The sequence below is a fragment of the Bolinopsis microptera genome, chromosome 10 (genome assembly GCF_026151205.1).
Source record: "Bolinopsis microptera isolate Bmic1 chromosome 10, MBARI_Bmic_1.0, whole genome shotgun sequence".
Lineage (NCBI taxonomy): Eukaryota > Metazoa > Ctenophora > Tentaculata > Lobata > Bolinopsidae > Bolinopsis > Bolinopsis microptera.
Window position 1 is genome coordinate 1,209,395 of NC_087081.1, and position 21,812 is coordinate 1,231,206.

The window sequence follows — 21,812 nt, forward strand, 5'->3', positions numbered from 1 at the left end:
ATCAATAACAGCTGACTGAAAAGAAGACGTTACGGTTTCGAAAGTTGAAACTGAAGTGTGTACTGTGTATATTCCATTACATGCAGAAAGCAAATCATATAAGTTATAACTATCCAATTAGGCAACTTCAAAAAGCACTATAAAGATATAAAATCCCTACTTCATGTGATGACATTCAAACCAGAGTTTCATTTTCCTGAACTGCAATCCTATTATCATTGCAGCAACCCATATGAGTAGAAAAGCTACGGTAATTGTTGTCATGAATCCTGTTGAATAAATATTTAAAACACTAAACTGTAAATAGTTGATATGCCAAGCAATGCTTAATAAGAAATATAATAGTCAAAATATTATTTAAAAAAGATTAAAATTTCACACCTGAGTAAATGATGCGATCAAAATCTGAATCCGCAGTTCCGTTCACTTTTTCTTTGAAGCATGTTAAACTGTATCCGTATCTGTAATTCTTGCGATACTCTCTCCCAAGCTGGCCCTGAAGGAGATTTTACATTTATAAAGCGAAATGGTCACTGATGTGAATATGATACTATGAAAGTATAAAGATCAGAAAGTATCATTACGGGTATCGGCCTTACAAAATGACAGGCCTCACAAAATGACAGCCCACATAGACCATGCTGTAGCTTAGGTTCCTTATACATTGAACCCTATTCCTTTTACTGTATGAAAGAAAAAGCATTAATTAACACTTCCCAAGGAATGATAATGACATAGAATCTATATTTCTTACATAAATATGGACGTTTTTGCTGTTCAGTCATTGCCCCGCCTAACTGTTACCCAGAATGGAGACCAAAGTTTTGAATTTAACCCCAGAAAACCAGGTACTACCATGACTTATGTCAATCAAAGACTACTCTGGTCAAATAAAAAAACTGATTTAGTGACTTTGGTAGAAGAAATGACAAAAAAATGACCTAGCCTCACAAAATGACAGTGTTATGCCTCACAAAATGACAGTTTTATTTTATGATACAAAGATGGCATATTTATATTGGATGCCCCTTGCCTAATTATTGGTATTCTTAAACCCAGTAAGCTCATGATGAGCCTAAATGTGTTTGTTTGATCATCAATTTTGATCAAAATGCCTCACAAAATGACACCGAAAAGCCTTACAAAATGACAATGTTTCAGATTGAATTATTTTCATCATCTAAAATGGATCAGAGACAGTCAATACAAGAAGGAGTTAAAAATAATCATAATCTGACAGTTAACAATCAAGTAGCATTAAAAAAGTGCAGTTCTGATATCAAAACTTTGATTTCAAACTCTTTGGTTTCAAACTCTGATTTCAAAACTCAACGAAATAAAGCTTCTATTTTGTGAAAGCAGAGAGTAATAACAACTCCTAAAACATGTCAAACGTTAACTAAACACTGAAAAGTGATCTATCCAGTCATAGAAAATATCAAATATAACCAAATACTGTGTTCAAGTATGAAAACAAAAAATGATTTTTACGCCTCACAAAATGACATTTTTTTAATTTTTTCAAAGTATAAAAAATGTTCCTTTTTAAATATATTTTGGTAAAAACAGAACTGGTATAATATAAACAACATATATATCTAACAGTAAGACACGTGAAAGAATAATGAAACTTTTTCCCAAATCAGATTTGAAGTAATGCCGTTTTGGGTTGTCATTTTGTAAGGCACTATCTCACGCGAAATTGCCCAACTTTTTTTAATCATCCTTTTTCCTGTAAAAGCTATTCTAATCTTCAATCTATTATATTTATCTAACTGTCCTAGGTGAAATCAAATTTCTATAGGCTGCTGTTAAAAAATGACGGCCGTGACGAAATTGTCATTTTGTAAGGCATGTTTTTTTGGAAGATTTCAAAGATGACAATTTTTATCGCAAAATTTACGGTTTTTCAATCAAATCAACCCCCGGGAAGAAAAATATACCTGTTGAACTACCTATCTGGATAATAAAACATGAACAAAACTCATTTTTGTGCATTTCAGAGCCATCTCCTTTTTCGTGTCATTTTGTAAGGCCGATACCCGTACTTTATTGCAATAGCTTGCATTAAAGTATGCAAAATTCTTACCTCTAAGATTTTAGTCGTGTAGTACCAGTCTAACAGAAGGCCGACCACTGCAACATACACAACCGACACTACTATCATGTTCCTTAAGGATGGAAATTTGTGTGATTGGCGACGTTAACGGTTAATACAATAAATGTCGAAGAATAAAGAATAGGTGGACAATTAATAGTAGTAACCAATCAAGTAGTACTTATTGGTTTGATGATATTTTATTTTACTAACAGATCCAGTGAATTTATCAATTTACCTCATCTTGAATTGTATCCTATTGTTGAATGGCATCATCAAGTATTTGAATATTACAACCACCACTATCACCTCCCATATATCTGACAAATATAATGTTCTTGTACAGGAATACAATCTTTATTTGATATATCATATTTTTTCCCGATCCATGACTCTAAGTGCCGAAGGCACAAAAGAGTCAAGGACAAGGGTTAGCGATCGAGGTTTTTTTTTGTATATGGTAGCTTGCGACCGTGCGTGCGTGCGTGCGTGCGTACGTGCCCTCGCCCCCAGTCTAGTTATCGCCCACGTGTCTGCCTGCGCAAAGTTATTTTGCGCGATCATCTGAATTAAACAATTGTTGGCGCGCGGTGCTGAAATGTTCAAGTACATTGTTAATTTCACCATGTATGCATCCCGCTAGGGACAAATTGATAGCATTGTATTATTATTTTGAGTTAGTATTACTATTTTGCACAAATCCGTGCCAGGTTGCATAAACAATAAACATATGGTTACATAGAAATATACACGATTTTCAAATTCAATATAGAATTATATCAACTGGGCGGCGCTCGGCCTGTCACTCCGCCATATCTGCATGCTTATAAACCGCAAAGACTGGGGTCCCCAGGTGGTATGGAATATGATAAAATACTTCATCCCGGATCGGGAAATTGAGCGGCCATCCACAAAAGAAAAGCGGCCGCATTTCTTGTTTACCATGCTATGGAGTCTATTTGTGTTAATACTATTATTCTTTGAATGTATAAATTACCGTACAGTGGAACTTCTTACCTCGCCATTCATGGGACAGATTGTTGATGTAAAAACTAATTTCGTTGAGTACATGGAAATCATCGTGTGTCGATACTCGTAAGCTACATTGTATAAAAAGTATGATCATTCTCAGAATGTCTCCAAGAACAATCATATTAAACTGAAAATATTGCCAGTCAAAAATTTATGTTTTCGATAGAAAAATACCCTACGGACTTTTTCAATATGTCCACCAGGTTTAGATTTTCACTTGAAGTAATTTTGTAGTGTTGAAAGTATTGAATTTGAAGCTGTATGAAATATATACCACGGTTTTAAATAATATACTAGAAAGCCCGTGGTAACAGGGACGAAGCTAGTAGTATTCTTTGTAATAAAGTTTTAATCGCATCAAAAAATATCCATCTCAACCGAAGATACAGCCGATTTAAACAAAAACACTTTAAACACAACGTAATTACCACAAAACCGATCAAAATGACGTTAAAACAATCTTTGCACGTGCATGTGTGCATAAAAACACCGTTGCTATTGAACCTTTTGGTTGTTACCTAAATTCCTATTTTTCATCTAATTTGCACGTGGGCGGTCGTACAGTGTACAGAATTTTCTGAATTATAATAGAGATAATAAAGTGACATTAGGAGAATATATTGATAAGTTTATCTCACCTGCAATCTTGGCCACCCTGCTTTGCGTTTTTGCCAGTGTAACAAGATATAGATAAAACAAGGTAGCACCATCCATCTCTCTATGTACAGTATCCATACCAGCACTTTCTCTCGTGTGTCACTTGATGTATCATTAGACTTCAAGTTCGTTTTCCATTCTTCCATAACCTTCTCGATAAGATAAAATGTTAGTTTGTAATTCAATAAATGTTTGCTTAATTAATAATTACATCTTCTATTTAGCTTATATGGCTGCTGATTTATGGACAAAAGTAATGCACTGCTGATTTTCCTTCATTCACTATTATTGTTACAATCCATTAAATCCCAGTGCTTGAATTCTCCATCAATTGAAAACTCCAGAGAAATTACAGAAGAGATCATTAATGCGGGGCAAGAAGTGGATATTGAATGTAAAACAGGATACAATCTTATTGGAGACAGTTCATTGACTTGCACTCTTGATGACAACGAAGACTATCTTTGGAAAGGAACAAATTTTCCTCTGTGTATCGAAAACAGCTGGAATAAAGTTGAACTAAACCTGACTCAGACTGTCCAATTATTCCAGTTTGATCCTCTTACACAAGTCATTCAATTACGATTCATTGAAAATATTCTACCTCCTACCTTTACGTTGTGGTGCAATATGAATTTTCATGTTGCTGGTGATTCTCGGTTTGTTCATTCTTTTTCAAGGATTTTATTTAATTTTGAAAAATCAAAGATCGTTGACAGTGTTGTAGAGTATGGCAGCAACAATGTGATAAAAAACGGTGATCAGAATCCATGTCAATTCTGCTTGGATTTCTCAGTACCTAATGAAAGGGTTCCTGAAGTGGTGACTTATCACTTTCCGGACGAAATCTACTATGACGGCATCCTTGGTGGACCTATTTGCCAGAAAGGCATTTGGAATAAATGGACTGAACTGATGTCTGGTGATAGCATTAAAAGTTTTAGTCACCAATGTTTCTTCAAAGATGTGGAATCTGAAAAAGAAGAAAATCAAGAGGCATTCACTTTGTGGATAAGAATATTGCCCATTGAAAATTCTGATCTTTATTGTGACTCGGGGCCGGACATTGAGAATGCTTTTGTCGAATTGGCTAAATTCCCTATCCGCATTGGAACAGTTGTAACGGTCGAGTGCACTGATGGTTACGATCAATCTGGTAGTACAGTAGGAACTTGCAGTGGATTTAAGAATAAATACAAATTCAGCATACAACCTCAATGCACCACGAAAGAAAGCTTTGAAAAAGATGAAGGCTTTGAAAAAGATGAAAATGTTAAATATGATGAACAAAATAAGAAAATAGAGCTAGAGGAAGCAAAGATTATGAGAAAACAGCATGCCAAAACCAAAATAATAGGAAATGATAATGAAGGCAATGACGATCTAGCTTGGCATATCAGCATGATTTTATACTGTTCTCTCTTTTCAATGTCAGTCTATTGTGCAGTACTTATGAAACAGCTGAATTACTTCAAACTTATGACTGCATGGATAAGTCCGTATTTGACTTCATGTGTAAGACTTATGAGACTTTCATGTGTAAGACTTATGAGACTTTCAAGAGATTCTCGTGAAACAGATTAGCAATAATGAACTTTTTCCTATTTTCTTGTAATTTTTCATTCACAAGATTAATCCGTTTGTCATCAAATCTATGCATAGCGTGTTAAACATTATAGAATAATAACTGTGAAGTTTAAGGATATGTGTCGCTGACATGCGTTTTTCCGTTATATGTATGACACTATGATTGACTAAGCAACATGAATATGATATTATTCGTTATAAACTATTTTTCATGTTAATCTTGTTTTCAGATCCTTTGCTATCATTTTCTCAACGAAACACTAAACATTCATCAGACTAACTAAAATTTTTGACCTATTATATGATTAATTTATGATTGCTAATATTCATCGACTTACGCCATTATTTTCTTTCCTCAATTCATCAAGTTTTGCATATTGTCCAAAATTCATTTCAAGTTATTAATAACACAGTTCACTCACATTTTCAGCTCACGATTTCATGAAATACACAAAGGCCTCCTTTTAATGATGCTGCTGCAAGATTATCAGATACTAAAAAAGACTAAGCAAGATAAGAGGGTCTATGCTTCAATTTATATCACATTGTTTCCTTCACATTTACTTGCTATCTGCCGTGATCGATCACACATTCTCACGATGCATGGAAGGCCCCAAAATACCCAACATGAATGCAAACACTATAACACTACCCGCTATAAGAAATACCGAAGTTAAGTTGGAATGTACTGACGGATACCAGTTGTTTGGTAGCTCTGTTCTAACCTGTGTCACAGAGGATGAACATGAATTTAAGTGGCAGGGTAAACTTGCTCCTGTTTGTGTGGCCAGCAACTGGAGAACAACGAAATTTATCAATATGACTGTACCATTTAATCCTGAGCTGCAAATTATTCAGCTGATGTTACATGAGCATCGAATACCGGAATGTGATATTGTTGGATTTAATGTTGATTTTGGAGACCTGGTTTACTCTGTTGCTTGGGTAGAAATCAGGTACAATTATGCTAACAATACTTTAGAGGATAGCTTTTTAAAGTATAGATTCGCTAAGACTAAATGTCCCACTTGCTATGATTTCTCGCTGCCCATTAACCGCATTGTAGATGTTGTTACCTTGGACATGACTAATACAGAAAACATAGCATTTTATGATGGAATCGCAGGAAAAGAGAGATGTTTTCATGAAAGACGTCAACTGGATAAGGTAATGACCAGTGGAGCCGTCCGAGAGGTATACTTTCAACATTATTCAAATTGTAATGGGAACAGCGAAAACGAAGGCCTATCGTTTGCTTACAGAATTCTCCCTAGGAAGAGCCCAGAATTGCTCTGTACTCAGCCTCCTCATGTTGCAAACATGGTGAAAATAAATTTTTCGCAACCTCTTGAAATGGGGATTCCTGTGGAAATTATGTGTCAACCTGGATATGAACTAGTTGGGTACAGCTTAGCATATTGTAAAGGTTCGGGAGATCAATACAACTTCCCAAAGAACAAGCCACTTTGCAAATATAAAGACGATTGCCAAATTGATTCAGATGACCGAAGGTGTCAACAGCCAGAGAAAAGGTATGCTAGGAATGTGAAAAGGGCAGATGTCTTAGAATCTCTTGGTGGGAATGTTTTAAGTGATTCCGTTAAAGATGTTAAAATTAGCCCAAATTGGGTTTTGGTTATCGTTTTGGGTGTTGCAAATTTCCTGGTTGGTATTCTCCTTACTTTTTTGTTACGGAAAAAATTACGACTCATATCAGGACTTCGTTCCATGTCAGAAAGAGTCCGTCTTCTCGACAGAAATCAAGATGAAGACAGTTCTGACCAAGAAATAATATATTCTAATAATAATAAACAAAGCAAAAAAGCAAAAAAGAAGGGGAACAAAAAGGGAGCGCCGCCACCAGCACCACCTGTGCCTCCAGCACCAACTCTGCCAGGCGCGCCTGGAATTGAAAAAGCTGGGTCTTCCTATTCTCCAACTGCATCTGGAATCAAACTTGGAAATTCTCCAAAAACATCTAATGAGTTACTGCTTGAAGCATTGAAAGGAAGTAGTTATGGGGGAGGTAGTTCACCTGATAAAAAAAGAGTGCCCGCACCGACTGTGATGGGTGATGGCTCAAACAAAAAAAGGATACCCTCACCGGTGAGTGATGGGGCACCACCAGCACCGCCTTTTGAAAAAAGTAAAATCAAATGGCCCTGGTCTTCACGATCACCAGCACCACTCTCACCTTCACCAAGGGAAAAGACAAAAAAGAAAGGGAACAAAAAGGGAGCACCGCCACCAGGACCACCAGCACTCCCTGCACCTCCAGCACCACTTGCGCCTCCAGCACCACCAGCACCGCTTGCGCTTCCAGCACCACAAGCACCGCCTGCACCTCCAGCACCTCCTCCGCCTCCGGCACCACCTCCACCAGGTACACCTAAAATTAAAAAAGCTGGGTATTCTAATTCTCCAAAAACCCCTCCTAATCCACCTTCTGCACCTGGAATCAAAACACCACAATCACCTCCAACACCACCACCACGACCTAAACCATGACTCCTTCTATAGTTCTACTTTAAATTTATTACATGGAACCATTGCATAAAGTTATGCTGCATCATGACATTTTTTAGAAGTCGTCCAAAGCTTACTGCTGTATAAAATAATTTTTGATATATTGTTGATTATTTTCTGTATTTCGCAACTGTCTCTGTTCTTTTTGTATTTCGAACAAATTACAGTAAATTTTAGTAAATTTTAGTTCTAATTTAAACAAATGTAACACATCACTCAGCTGTAACTTGTTTAGATTCTAAAACCATTATTAATCAAACTATTTTCAAAGACTCTATGAATATACCCAAACTGAGGTAACTGCAATTCGGAGAGCAAGAATGGGCGGCGGATGTTCAAAACAATCTGTGAGAATTTGTCTGTTTCTCTAGTATCAAATATGTTCTGAAAAATCGTTTCATTCTAAGATAGGCTTTAAATATTAATACAATAATTAATCACATACCGAACATACATCAGCTTTATCTTTCTTTGTATGCATAAAATTGCTAGTTATAGTGGTACCCACACAAACTTAGATGGGATTAAAAAGCTAGATAGATTTAGTTCTTTCACGTCCAATTTCTATATTGACTACTTTTCAGTATGTGAAAGACCAAGGAAATGTTAATACATTTAAACCTTCTGAGAGTCCAAAGGAAGAGAATAAAACTATACAGGTTCGCGTTCTTATCTTTATTTTGATTACTGCGAAAAGAAATAAAATATTTCATGATTTGTTCCTATCACATTGATAAATTGCAAATACTACATTTTATTAAGTCTCTGAATTTTCTCGTTTAGGAGGAGAACAAGGAGGTAAAGAATGCAAATGCGGGAGAAGAAGTCGCTGAAATTGCACGTGTATATTCTATGAGAAGCACGATGCTACTTAGTGACTACCTTGACCGTGTAACCTACAAATTGGAGGTTTAAATTACCAAGAATAATGCAAAATATTTTTCGACATTTTACACCAAAATCGTCTTGACACGCAATTATTTTTGGTAGTCCCAGCCCCCGAGGGCAAAGTTTCTAATTAGTAAATACCCCTTTGGCGAGTATAAAATCATTTACTGAAAAACCATGATTTCATCGTTAATAATTACGTCAAATTGTTAAAGTTTGACCGAGTAAAATTAAAAGCAAAGCCGACGTAAAGTTTAAGTTTCTGAATACTCAAGTTTCCGAAGTTAAACAAAAAATGCATTATCACGTGCTTCCCGATTAGGTCACGTGCTTCCCGATTAGGACACGTGCTTCCCGATTAGGTCACTGCGGTGTGTAGTATGCACACTTGCACTCGATATCAAAAGCAGTAGTACTAAGCTTTTGTTTCCGATTGACAATCATTTGTTCACTATAAATATACTATGTTTATACTTACTCTTAATCATTTCTTTATCAAATTTCTGGTTTCCGTGATTGAGATTTATTGTTAGACATATTTTATGTAAAGTTAGACTATACGTAAGTCGTATTTAAATGTTGTCATGGCCAACATTTTCCAATACGGGGAAGTCTACAAGACCTTGCTCGCTCGAATTAGACCTTAAAATTATTTTTAAATAGTAGATAATTAATGTGGACTTTGCAGTTACTTTGAACCAAATTCAAGTCTCTACGACTTACAGGAGCCGAGAAACAAAACTTCCAAATAATTGCCTAAAGGATATTAGAAATTTCGCCCTCTAGGGTTGGAACTACCGATAAAAATTTGGTGTAGAATGACCTTATGAATGACCCTTTACATAAGTTAAACTATAATTTAAGTAAAATATATAGGCAAATAGCAAAAACAAATAATATTAGGCAAAACGCTATACAACGAGTTTTAATATGTATAATTAATTTCAACTCTTACTATAAATATAATATATAATATCTCAAGTTGTCAATTTTCTTTAACTCAATCAATTCAGATTGCAGAGAATGTGAAAGAAGAACCGAAACCCAAACTCGGAATATCAGACACAACATTGGATGAAAATGACGATGCATATGAAATTGCAGATAAAATTACTAGCCGGCTTCTTAGAAAGTACCTTAGAAACGAAATGAAATTGGTTAAGCATGAATTTGATATAAATACGACATTATGACGTCCTTTTAGCAAACAATTCTAAAGCTTTCTTAATTTAAATTTTATGTTGTGTATATTTGTGTCATACCCAGTCTGGAACATATCTGTACCCGCGACCGTTTTATTTTTACTTCATTTCGTAATATTTTATCGATGTTTCGCCAGATTTCATATTTATATAATATTTTCGCTTGGTCTAATGTTTATAAAATTCGTGTTTTGATAACTTATCTGTGGAATTATGATTGTGTCAGTTTATTTAAAATGCTATGAATGAGATTTTATATTTATTATTTAAATAACTTACATCATTACCTGGATTTTGATATTTAATAGTGTTTCACTGGTTAAGATTTAACCCTTCTTCAAGACGACCATCTTGATAAATCTTCACTTGCTCGTTGTGAAGAAAATCATTGCACCCAAAATCTTACTGATATCTCACAAGGCCTTGCTAGAATTAGCACCAACTTATTACAGCTCTTTTAGATCTCATACTGATAATAATTATTGTTAATAGCTGAAAGTTTGTAGCATGTAAAAGACATTGTTACTATAAGCTGCAAGGGAAAGCAATGGGCTGTGGGGCATCAACTGAGGCACAGCAGCAGGTGCAGTGCGTCAAAATATCATCATTTCGTTTGAAATGCAGCGAATGAAAAATTGAATCGAGTCTCTAAAGTTTACTTTCAAAATTAAAAAACATGTAATCAGTTTTAAATGAATGTAAATTGTAAATCTAAAGAATTCATGATAAGTCTAATTTGACGATTATCCGAAAACTCCTTCAATAAAGCATTAAATCAGGTAGTCGGTTCATACGACAAAACTGGTGGACAGCAGCCAGCGGACAAAAGCAAAAACGGTAAAGCTGACAATCATGTGAGTTCATAGGTAGCGAGTAGCGAGATAACAATATCCTTGCAGTAACCCGACACTCAGCTTATCATTTATTGAAGTTGAATATTCTGAAACATGTAATTCCAATCGCTGTTATGGGCAGAAAATACGTTTTAATTTGATGACTAACTGATTGACACTCTGCCAGCGACTTGAAATACACAGGCCTCATTTATTTATATTATACCTGATGGTTTTGTCTGATAACAAAGTTAATCATCCCCTAAAAGGTCATGGCAGAGTTCTGAGGCCTGTGTTAATCTGTAATTAAATTAAACAAAATTTTGACTGTATTTTTAACTGTATTTAAATTCTAACTCTATAATTAGGACAAATTCATGACGTTCAGAATGCATTTTAATACTTACGACTCTTATGATTCTAGATTAACCAGGTCATTATTCAGAATTTATCAGGATAAGAAGAAAAAAGAGAAGAAAGCCAGAAAAGGATCAGATAGCAGTTCCAGCAGTTCTAGCAGTAGTTCAGATGACTCCTCCTCAGATGAAGAAGACGCTGGTGGGGATGATGTGATCACAAGGACGCTACTAAAAGAGTATCTTGAAAGAGAGATCAACATGCTGACGCTAGAGCTTACTCAACCCGAGGTTAGTTACTGATTGTTGTTCGATAAGTTTTTGAATTCGTGCTGAGTTTTGGGTTCTCACAGATGAATGATGATTCAGCGATGATTGTTTAGCTGGATCTTAGGTTTCTACTGTTAAAATCATACCAGTAGTTCAACCACAGTATGTACAATATTGTGGTGAAATGGAGATGAATATGTTGCATGTTGTGATTTATTGTGACGTAGTGTAGTATCTCAGTAGTCACATTATATTCTAATGATTATCAGCTTACTTGAATATTCGCACAGGTTTTACTGAAACAGCTATTAGAACAAAAAGATCAGGCAACAGGACGATTGGTAAAAAGTTCAATGATACTCAGTGAACAGAGGCAAGCTTGGTAAGTCATAAATATTATCATTACGTGGAATGTGGAATTTTATGTTACATACCTCTAAAACATTAATTAATTATTCTTATTCTTCCGAAACTTCCCTACTTTTTTGTTAAGTGAATAAATTGGTTAAGAGATAAGTGGTTGACAAAAATGGTATTTTTGCAGCATGAAGGAGTATAAAGATCTAACGAATCTGCAGCAACTAATTCAACAGAAGCAAACAGTGAATCAGAGTACTTGGGACACCGAGCAGAAAGAATATGTCGAAGGTTTATTTAAATTCAGTTATAATTAAATATTGTACGTGATTTGATGGAGTAAATATCAACCAAACTTCTATTAACAAGGAAGCACCTTATTCTATAAAATGTCATGAGTTTATAATGTTATCTCTTTCCTACAGCATACAACAAGCACAAGCAGGTAGAGCAAGAGCACGATACATTAGAAAAACAAAGTCGGGATATTGACGAAAAGATAAAAGTTACTAGTGATCACGTGCAACGGTTACTGAAACTCAGAAAAAGACAGGTACTTAAATCCTATTTATTCAGTAGCTACTGCTGGCTGTAAAGTGTAAATAGCGTTATTTATAGCTAAATTACAAGACTAAAATTGGCTAAATTCGAGTATTTTACCTTTTTATGGGTAACTTATTGACGGTCTTATTAGAAGGGAGTGTTTTTTAGAAAGATCTGAAAAGGCCTACTGCAATTTATAGCAAGCCGGTTAATTTTTCACTAATACTACATTAAAGTCATCATACAGTAACCAGTATGAATAAGTAGTAAGTACCAGCTCAACACTGTTTACTCTCTAAATCAATTTCCTGTTTACCCGGGCCCGGTGTTAGATTACAAAGTATGAGCTGCCATTTCCAAGATCTTATTTCTTATCTTATTTGCAGGATCACATTCTGATAAAAGCGTTCGGTGGAAGTTATGGTAGTGAAAAGGAAGCGTCTATTGAGGAATATGTGGATAAGATGAAGGAATTCAGGAAAAACATCCTCAACACTAAAGCTCAGTGAGTATTTACTACTTATATTTTTTTATTTGAAAATTCAATTAATCATCATATATATAAATCAAGCGTTACATTTCAGCCATGCAAAATTACAATGACATATTTTGATATACTAAATGGTAAATGGTACTGCAATATAAGTTGCTTAATGTTTGGCCGGATGACAACTAACGAGAAAAATAAACTTGATTATATAATAATTAATTCGGCTGAACCAACACATAGCAAGAGCCACATTAACGTTGGGGCCGTCAAAATATGTATAATATGGTGGAATTAGAAAATTATCTTAGAACACAGGGCAAAGAATCCAACCATTCCCCGTTTTCACTGCTTTCACTGCTTTCACTTTCAGGTGGGCAAGAGGTCTGGATTTCACGAAGATGGCAAACACACAGTACTGGCGCGCGGTCCAAGTATGGACCAACATCCTGACCCACAAGTTGCCCCACGTGCGGTGGCAGTACTGCGCGTATGTTGCTAACTACCTTCATGCCGCCTACAGTAACAGTAACCAGGCTGTCAACTGTATGAAAGGTGAGCACGTCTTCTAAGAAGTTACAAGATATTTCCTTGTGTTTCAGTTCATATTAGATTTAATGAAAGAACTTACGAGATATTTCCTTGTGTTTCAGTTCATATTAGATTTAATGTAAGAACTTACGAGATATTTCCTTGTGTTTCACTCCATATTGGATTTTATTAACTGAAATTTTCTTCCCCCGGTAGCTCACGCCCAGATACCGTATTTTACTGCAAAGATGTTCCAAGAAGTTGACTTATCTCGACGTAATTCCTACACTGCGTGTCAGCCTCGCTTCCATGCTACCTTCTTACAAGTAGGTCTCTTGATAAGTTGTTATCGAACTGTTAAAATGTAATGCGGAGAAATCGGAATTATTTACAATGTTTTATTTTAGTATATATATCGACTTAAATAATGATAAATACAATTAATATTAATATTGCATTATTTATTACTACCGTTACCTGGCCGATCCTAATGTTCACCCTTTTATATACTTTGCGCAATAATCATGCGTTGAATGAGGCGTACATCACAACTACCATTGGCATCTTTTATGTGCCATTATGTTTATTTTCATGTTTATTTTTATTCATGCATAACTTAAAAACTAAACTACAACGTTAAACCTTTCAGTGGTTGTGGTACTACCAGCAGAATGCGGCTTATCTCGAGAAATGGATCACAAAGACACTTGCTCAAACCATCGAGGGGGATCTTATCAAGGTAGATACTTATTAGTGTATATTAATTATTGTTTATAAACACTGGTTCGTTGGGTTATAAACACTCCAAGAGATCAAATCGAATTAATTTTCATAACCCGTAATTTAATCACGATTTAACGCTAATCATCATCATCATTGACCATCATTAAATATTTATCAGGTGATGGTGCGGTGTACCGTTTGTACACCCCAGTTTATATCTCCCATTTCCAGGTTAATGGCTGCCTCACGGTTGCTGAAGCCGATTTGAGGGCTGAGCGAAAGCGTCTTATTATTCAGAAAGTCAAAGCGAAATTCGGTGATGATGCTCATAGCGAAGTGGCAGAACAGGTCAGAGCTTCTTTATTTCTAGATACAAAATCTTTCATTACCGCATATAAGTGAGTAGCTAGCTGCTGAACATTTTCAATAGTTGATACACATGTACACTAGCAGATGATTTTAAGAACAAACCTTAAAAATGATCTGTCCTTCCTGATTTAGCAAGTTACATCAGCTGTGTAAGTAACATCAGCTGTGTAAGTTACATCAGCTGTGTAAAGAATGAAAAAAGATATTTGAATTTACTTCAATCCAGGAAGCAGAAGTAGATAGACTGTCGAAGGAAGTGAGTGCAATGCAGAACGTTTCAATCCAAACTAACGTGGTGACAGTATCTACTGGATCTGATAGTGGCATAGAGAGCGGACAAGAGGAAGTGGGACCCCCTCCTGCTCCGGGCACACAAAGTGAGGAGGATGTCACTCAGAAACACGTTAGTAAATTATTGTTATATAACGCGTTATTAATCACCCGAAACACGCTATAAAGCACGTTTCTAGTCCGTCCCTTTCCTCTTGATCTTATCGCTGAGTCGGGTGGTGTAGTGGTAACTTGGTAACTGAGCCGGTAACTGAGCTGGTAACTGAGCTGTTCGTTATGATGAAAAGCTTGCGTTTGTGATTTATCAAAGCTACAAAATTTAACAAAATTTAACAAAATTTAACATGTTACAAGCGATACAGTGTACATCATGTTTTAAGCTTTAAGCTAGACAACACCGCAATGAATCGCTCAAAAAGAATAAAAGAACCGGAGAACCGCGACAAACACAACCGTACAGACTACAGAGGAGCAGAAAATATTATGCAATGAACTAATGATAATGCACGACAAGTTTTAAAGGATAAAGCACGCGATACAAACTACATATCAGATAAATTGTTAACATATTTTATTGATATTGGTAAATTCTTCACCAGGAGGATGTAGGAAATGATATTAGTAAATTCTTCACCAGGAGGATGTAGGAAATGAGCTTAGCGTCAGTTTAAATCCTGGAGAGGTTGGGTTGGGAATAGAGTTTACCGGCGGGAATGACGCTCAAACATCTCCCGGAGATAATGGTTAGTTTATTACAGTATGATTGTTTGATAGTTACCAATTATTTTTAGTTGACAGTTCTAGACCGTTGATCATGATTGTATATGACTACAAGATTGAATAGAATAGCTTAAAACACATGCTCCATTTAAAGAATAGCCTAAAAGCTTCATAGCTTTAATACATGTACTTCATTTCAGGAATATACATTCTTCGACTCTCACCAAAAGGAGCAGCCGCTAAAGATTCCGTTCTTCTGGCTGGAGATAAAATCGTATCTGTAAGTTATATTAAAAATGTGTTGATAAATTTGATGAGAATCCAGACAGGGTATGATATCTTTCAGTCGGCTCAATAATTGATAAATGTTGATCTTTAACAAATTTTCTTAGTTGTTCTTCGATTAACTTATCACAATTTCAGGTAAATGGCGTTTCATTGGAGAATGTATCCCACGCAGAAGCTGAAGAAGCCCTTTATAAATCTGGTGAAACCGTTGTGGTAGTTGTTATCAGAACTGCACCTGAGGTTTGTGAAAAGTCCTCAATAAAGTTACTGATGAGCATAGCAAGTCTTATTCGCTTATTCGAATATTTAACGATTTTCATTCATTCTCTTTTCAAGCTTATTTTTCCAAAAATCAATAACTTGTAATTACAAAACACTCACGATAATCAGGCTGCTAAAGAAACAGATGCTGCAGAGCTTAGCGCTGCTGCTGATGCAGCTTCAAAGCAGGCTGAGGAAGAATCCAGGTAATCTTCATGGAGAACTGAATATTTTTGTTTATCTTACTGAGTGGAGTTGGGTTAAAAACATATAAGAGATACGATGATTTAACTTGTAGAAGCTTTCAATAAACATGTGTTAATCGTCGTCAGCTGAATGTGATGTGGTGGACAATGCTTATATGTGATTGAGTGGTGTCAGGGATGGAGGGTGGGGGAGGTGTGGGTGGGAAAGTGAAAATTACAGTACAATGTCAATAAAAATTAATACAAATTTAGTCTTCTGTTGAGGTTGAGAAGGAAATGCCAGATGGTCTGGACTTTAAGGATTTGGCAATTTTAGGAAGAATGGGGTCCCAGAGGGAACTACATTTGGGTGCGCGGTCTGTTCTGTTCATAGCTGGTTGTCGTATTTGTATAGCTGCGTGTTCTGTGAGGTCAAGTTGGGAGCGTGAGGTGAGGGATTTGAGGACTTCGATGTTGTTCCAGGAGATGGTGTGGCCGGTGGTCAGGGCATGATGTGCAGGGGCTGATTTGATTCTGTCTGTGGATTCGTCGATGGCGTTGTTGAGTCTGTAACATCGTTCGTGTTCTTTCATGCGGTGGACCAAGGGTCTGTAGGTCTGTCCGGCGTATTTGGAGGGGCACTGTGAGCAGGAAATTTCGTAGATGGTGTTGGGAGTGAGGTGAGTAGGGGGTGTGGTCTTCGTTTTGGTGAGGAGGTTGCGGAGGGAGGTAGCAGAGGAGTGGGTGACTTTGATGTCGTGTTGTCCGAGTATCTTGGAGATGGGTTTGGATAGGGAGGGATGGAAAGGAAGAGAAACACTAAGGGCATGTTCACGGGTCTGTCGGTTGAATGAGGCTAGGGATTGGTGGCGAGAGGGGTTGGTGAATTTCCGTTGTACTTCGTCCATGATGGTGGTGATGCGGTGAGGAGGGAAGCCGTTCTGGAGGCAAACGTGTCGTACTGTCTGGAGTTCGTCGTCAAGGTGTTGGGGTGAGCAGATGTTGTGGGCTCTTCTGGTCAGTGATCGGATGACTGCGTTCTTAGATGAGTTGGTGGTGCAGGAGGAGTACTTGGTGTAGAGGTTGGTGTGGGTATCTTATTTATCTTATTTGGAATATCTTAAGACTATTCTAAATTTAAAGCGGGCCAAGAGTAAATTGCTGGTTTGATTTGATACCTCCATATAATAACCGCACCCACTATAATTTCATCATTACGTGCTCCTAAATTGTGTTCATTCTGCAACTATTGCAAAATTTGCAATATGATTCCAATATAGAGGCAATTAGTGGTCAACGCCCTACACAGACACAGCCATAGTGGCAGAAAGTGTGCAATAACGTAATGTGCTTATTATGATTGCTACAAAATATCTTCAAACTTACCACAATATTACAGTCAAATCAGAATTTCATAAAGACTCCGATTTGTATTTTATACTATTTGTTTAGAAAGCGAGCAGAGGAAGAAATAGCTGCTAAAGTAGCAGAGGAAGAATCGAGAAAGCGATTAGAAGAAGCGAAAGAGAAGATGGCTGCTATAGAATCAGCAACAGAGTTGCTGGAGGAGGAGAAGAAGGAAGCTGAGCGAGCTGCTCGCGAAGCAGAAGAGGGGAGAATCGCAGAAGAGGAAGCAGCAGCGGCACAGGTGGCTGCTGAAAAGGCTGCTTTGGAAGCTGTCGCTGAGGAGAAAGAGCAGATGTTACTGGAGGCTAAACAGGCGGCGGAGGTGGCTGAGAAGGCAAAGGCAGAGGCTCTCATGTGGACTCAAAAGGCGGAAGAGGCTGCAAAGAAAGCAGGTATGGAATTGGAAGCTTCGAAACGGGCAGCCGAGGAAAGGATTGCTGCAGAACGAGAAGCTAAAGAAGCAGAGGATGGTGCACGACAAGCACAGAAAGAATTAGACCGCATTGCAGCTGCCGCTGCTGCTGCAAAGGTGAGGATTTTACACTTTGCAGATCGACCGTATTATATTTTTTCGAAATGTTGGATTGCTTTATTGAGTTGATTTATTGCAATGGTCGATTGAGGTTATATAAAGTGACGGACTTTCAACGTAGGAAAATAAAGAAAGATTAGCTAAAGTTGCTGAGGAAGAGAAGAAGAAATCGGAAACTGAATTAGCTCAGAAAACAGAGGCCATTAAAAAAGAAGCCGCTCAGACAGAAACCTCTCAACCAGAGACTCAAGGTAACATTTTACATAATAGCCTGGGGTCCTCAGGTAAGGTAACATTCTATCGTGGGTCAAATTATCGAAATTGAGTTCGGAGCGGTCAACGTAGGAATTGCTTTAAACGTCGAGAAAATGTATTTTTACGGCATTGTTCCAAAATATGAGATTCCTAATTATACATCCGAATTTTTTGCTGCAGCTTTTGCGGGAATCGAACATCTCGTGAAGCAAGATTCTGGATGGGGGCAACGATACAACTCAGTGAAAACATCCTCTGGGATCCTCTGAGCAAGGGTCTACCCAAATTTTAAAACGGAACGCGCGCCGTCATAATTAAGCTTAAATAAGCGCTTCGGACTCCTGAAGCATGGAACGTTGCTAGGCAACCGATAACTTTCCGCCAAATAATGTCAGCCAAATACAGGCCACAGACGAAATAAAAAACCTGAGTAAATGGAATGTTCGAATTGACCATATAATAGTTCTTACACACTAGTGATGCTTGCATATTGTATGATAAATAGTGGGAATAGTGCGCCTATCTCGAGAATCAAGTGGTAAGATCTAACTGACAAATAACTGATTTACTCTAGTGGTTTACATTGGTACAGTTAACAGTAAAAGTCATATTTATCTCCGAAATTAATTTCAGATGATCCAGCGCCCAACTTCCAGTCAGACATCGACGGCATTATGAGTGATTACAAAAACTCTGTCGAGCAGTATAACAGGTAAATAGTGAACATTGACATCGCGAAGTATAATTCTAAATTTTAATACTGGGATTCAATCCTGGCAATTTTTATAATTTCCACCTCACATATCTGTGTAACAATAGTTTGCCAGCAAATGTACTCGTAGATTAGCATTAATTGTTCTAGGAAACGTGGAACTGAAGAAACGAGGATGGACTTGGATCTTCAGGACAAATTAAGAGCTAGGAGGCAGAGGAGACGGCAGCAGATGAAACAGAAAATACAGGAAGGAAACATAAAAATGGTAGGCTAATCCTGGGGTTATTGAGTGATAACTATATATTATATTTATATTGTATAGGTTTGTGCTTTCGAGCCAGATTAAAAGATTCATTCCTTGCCATGGAATGAACCAACCACATCTAAAACTTAATCAATTTCAGAAGCAGATGGAGGTAGAGCAAACAGAAAATGGTGCTGAATAATGAATACCGTGCTGCCATTTTGTTAGAAATATGTTGCTTATAAATACAGAAGTTTTAGATTTGATTGTGAACTATATTTGGGAATAATATATTAGACATGTCTTCATTTTTTGATGAATTAGATATTTTTAATCCACCAGTTTCGATCTTTAATTTTATCATGCAGGTATTCAGAAGGTTCACGTACTGTAGTGCGACACGTACTCTAGTGCGACATGTACCCTAGTGCGAAACCTCCAAGATCGACCATGTCGCAGTTGAGTACGTTACCTGGATCGTAGTGCGACACGTACCCTAGTGCGACAGAGAATGTTCAAGGCCGACACTGTCGCACTACAGTGCGCTACCTGGACTGTAGTGCGACACGAACTAAAGTGCGACGAAGCACTTTACACATTCACTAGGTCATGTTGCTGCATCTTCCTTCTCCAGCCGTCAGGATAGAGTCAGTGGATAGTCACCAGCTGCGTGAACAAGTTAGTCGAGGTGCTGTAGGTACCATCGATGACAAGATGAGGGGCCTCAGCTAAACAATCCATATTTTCCACAGTGCCGAACAGGAAAGATCTTCTTCTCTCTGCTGAAAAGGTAGAATCCCAAAGAAGGAAGGTTCCGCCACCGTTCGTTCTGATGTAGTCAGGAGTTAGGAGCTGTGCGTGCCATCTTAGCGAGGGATTCCTGCTGACAGTTGAGTTTTGACATGGCTTCGAAGGAGAGGGGTCCAACAGCGTCAGCAATCAGGTGTTTCGTAGGGAGGTCAGTATCGGAGGCTTTCCGTTTCATGTTCTGCTTTGCTGTGTAGACAGAGTTTGCTGCAGGAGTAGGAGGGTGGGAATGGGTCTTCGTACTGGTCACAGTAGTGTCGTTCATCAAACTGAGAAGTCCGGAGCAGATCTTCTCAGTGCATCGCCAGTAGGTCATGTCGTCGCGCTTCTAGGAATGAAGACATGTTGATGTTGTTCGATGCTTTGGTAGAATCATCGTGACCTTATATATGGCCCAAGCATATGAACTTGTTATCCCAATCGGAGATATACCTTCATACGATGCGTGATAGGAATGAGGATCATATGCTGCTTACGAGTTACCCGGTGGATCACACACTGCATACGTGGCTTGAACTGACCCGAAGGGTTGTGATCAGTGGATCACTTCGAAACACGTGATGTGAACCGACGAATCGTATTCTCAAGATCACTTCGAAATAAGTGACGTGAACCGACCCGACGAATCACTTAATGGTCCATAAGAAGGATAGGATGTGACCTGAACTTGAAAATAAGTCAGGATATTTTGTCGCACTAGAGTACGCTACCTGGATCGTAGTGCGACACGTACTGTAGTGCGACAGAGGGTGTTTTTGTCGGACTTCGCACTAGAGTACGTGTCGCACTAGAGTACGTGTCGCATTACAGTACGATTACCTATTCAGAATATCATCGGATTTTGATTTTGTTTGTTAGAGTTGACTTGTGAATTTTTTTGTGATGGTTACGGATAGTAGTAGATATTTGTGTACTAACCGTAGTCGTAGTTTTTGATCTGTAAATAAAATTTTAGGATACATTGTAAATAGTTGTAGATAACACATATGATCATCAGATTTAATACTATGTTTATAAAGCAAATGTTTCATTTCCCATTTCCGTTCGCTTAACTCAGACGAAGTTAACGAGGCTTGTGAGCTTGAGCTGAACTACTCGAGCGAGGGACCCCATAATTTGAAAATAAATTCCCCCTAAAATTAAATACATATCATAAATTAATCGTCACTGATTGGGCGACGTGGTCAAATCTTTAGCCTGATCAAAGAGATTCTTAATGGTCGGTCACTGATGTGGCCAGATACTGAAAAAAAAGCCCCAGAAACGCGATCCCCTGTCTTTCTGCAGAAAGAACCACAATCCAAATCCTCGGCTGAGTCAGCTTGTCTACCTCCCCTGTTAAGTGTTAAGAGTGAGCGGGAATCAGACAAACCTTCTCGGAGAGATAATAAGGACGTTCACATAATATTACGTAATCACTTTTTGGACAATTTTTAACCCCCTCCCCTCTCCGTAATCAACCTTAGACATAGCTGTGTCAAAATTACACTAGTGTAATCATTTGGAAACCCCCCTCCCCTCTCGGCTCTCAGCTGATTACGTAATATGTGAACGACCCCTATAAGGAGAGGCTGCAGCTGAAGAAAGATAAATATTATTCTGAAATATAATTTTACAGTCCCCAATATATGATTTCCAAAGACCGTCG

At 37.5% G+C, this 21,812-nt stretch overlaps 1 protein-coding gene and 1 long non-coding RNA gene across 2 annotated transcripts; both read left to right on the top strand.

Moving 5' to 3' along the window:
- The first annotated feature begins 8,169 nt into the window (after positions 1–8,169).
- Positions 8,170–10,290, top strand: LOC134822346 (uncharacterized). Its single transcript, XR_010161169.1, has 4 exons — positions 8,170–8,247; positions 8,485–8,559; positions 8,684–8,809; positions 9,802–10,290. It is a non-coding gene; the product is annotated as an uncharacterized LOC134822346 (long non-coding RNA).
- Positions 10,291–10,462: 172 nt separating this feature from the next.
- Positions 10,463–21,182, top strand: LOC134822343 (plectin-like). The gene is made up of 22 exons (XM_063833358.1): positions 10,463–10,573; positions 10,770–10,844; positions 11,279–11,470; positions 11,740–11,831; positions 11,994–12,097; positions 12,232–12,359; positions 12,736–12,854; positions 13,210–13,391; positions 13,584–13,693; positions 14,017–14,106; positions 14,322–14,438; positions 14,686–14,862; positions 15,388–15,493; positions 15,671–15,750; positions 15,894–15,998; positions 16,149–16,225; positions 17,657–18,140; positions 18,265–18,394; positions 19,032–19,110; positions 19,261–19,378; positions 19,518–19,736; positions 20,992–21,182. Exons 1-21 carry the CDS (start codon positions 10,538–10,540, stop codon positions 19,557–19,559), a joined length of 2,643 nt encoding a protein of 880 aa, XP_063689428.1. The 5' UTR covers positions 10,463–10,537; the 3' UTR covers positions 19,560–19,736; positions 20,992–21,182.
- Positions 21,183–21,812: the final 630 nt, after the last annotated feature.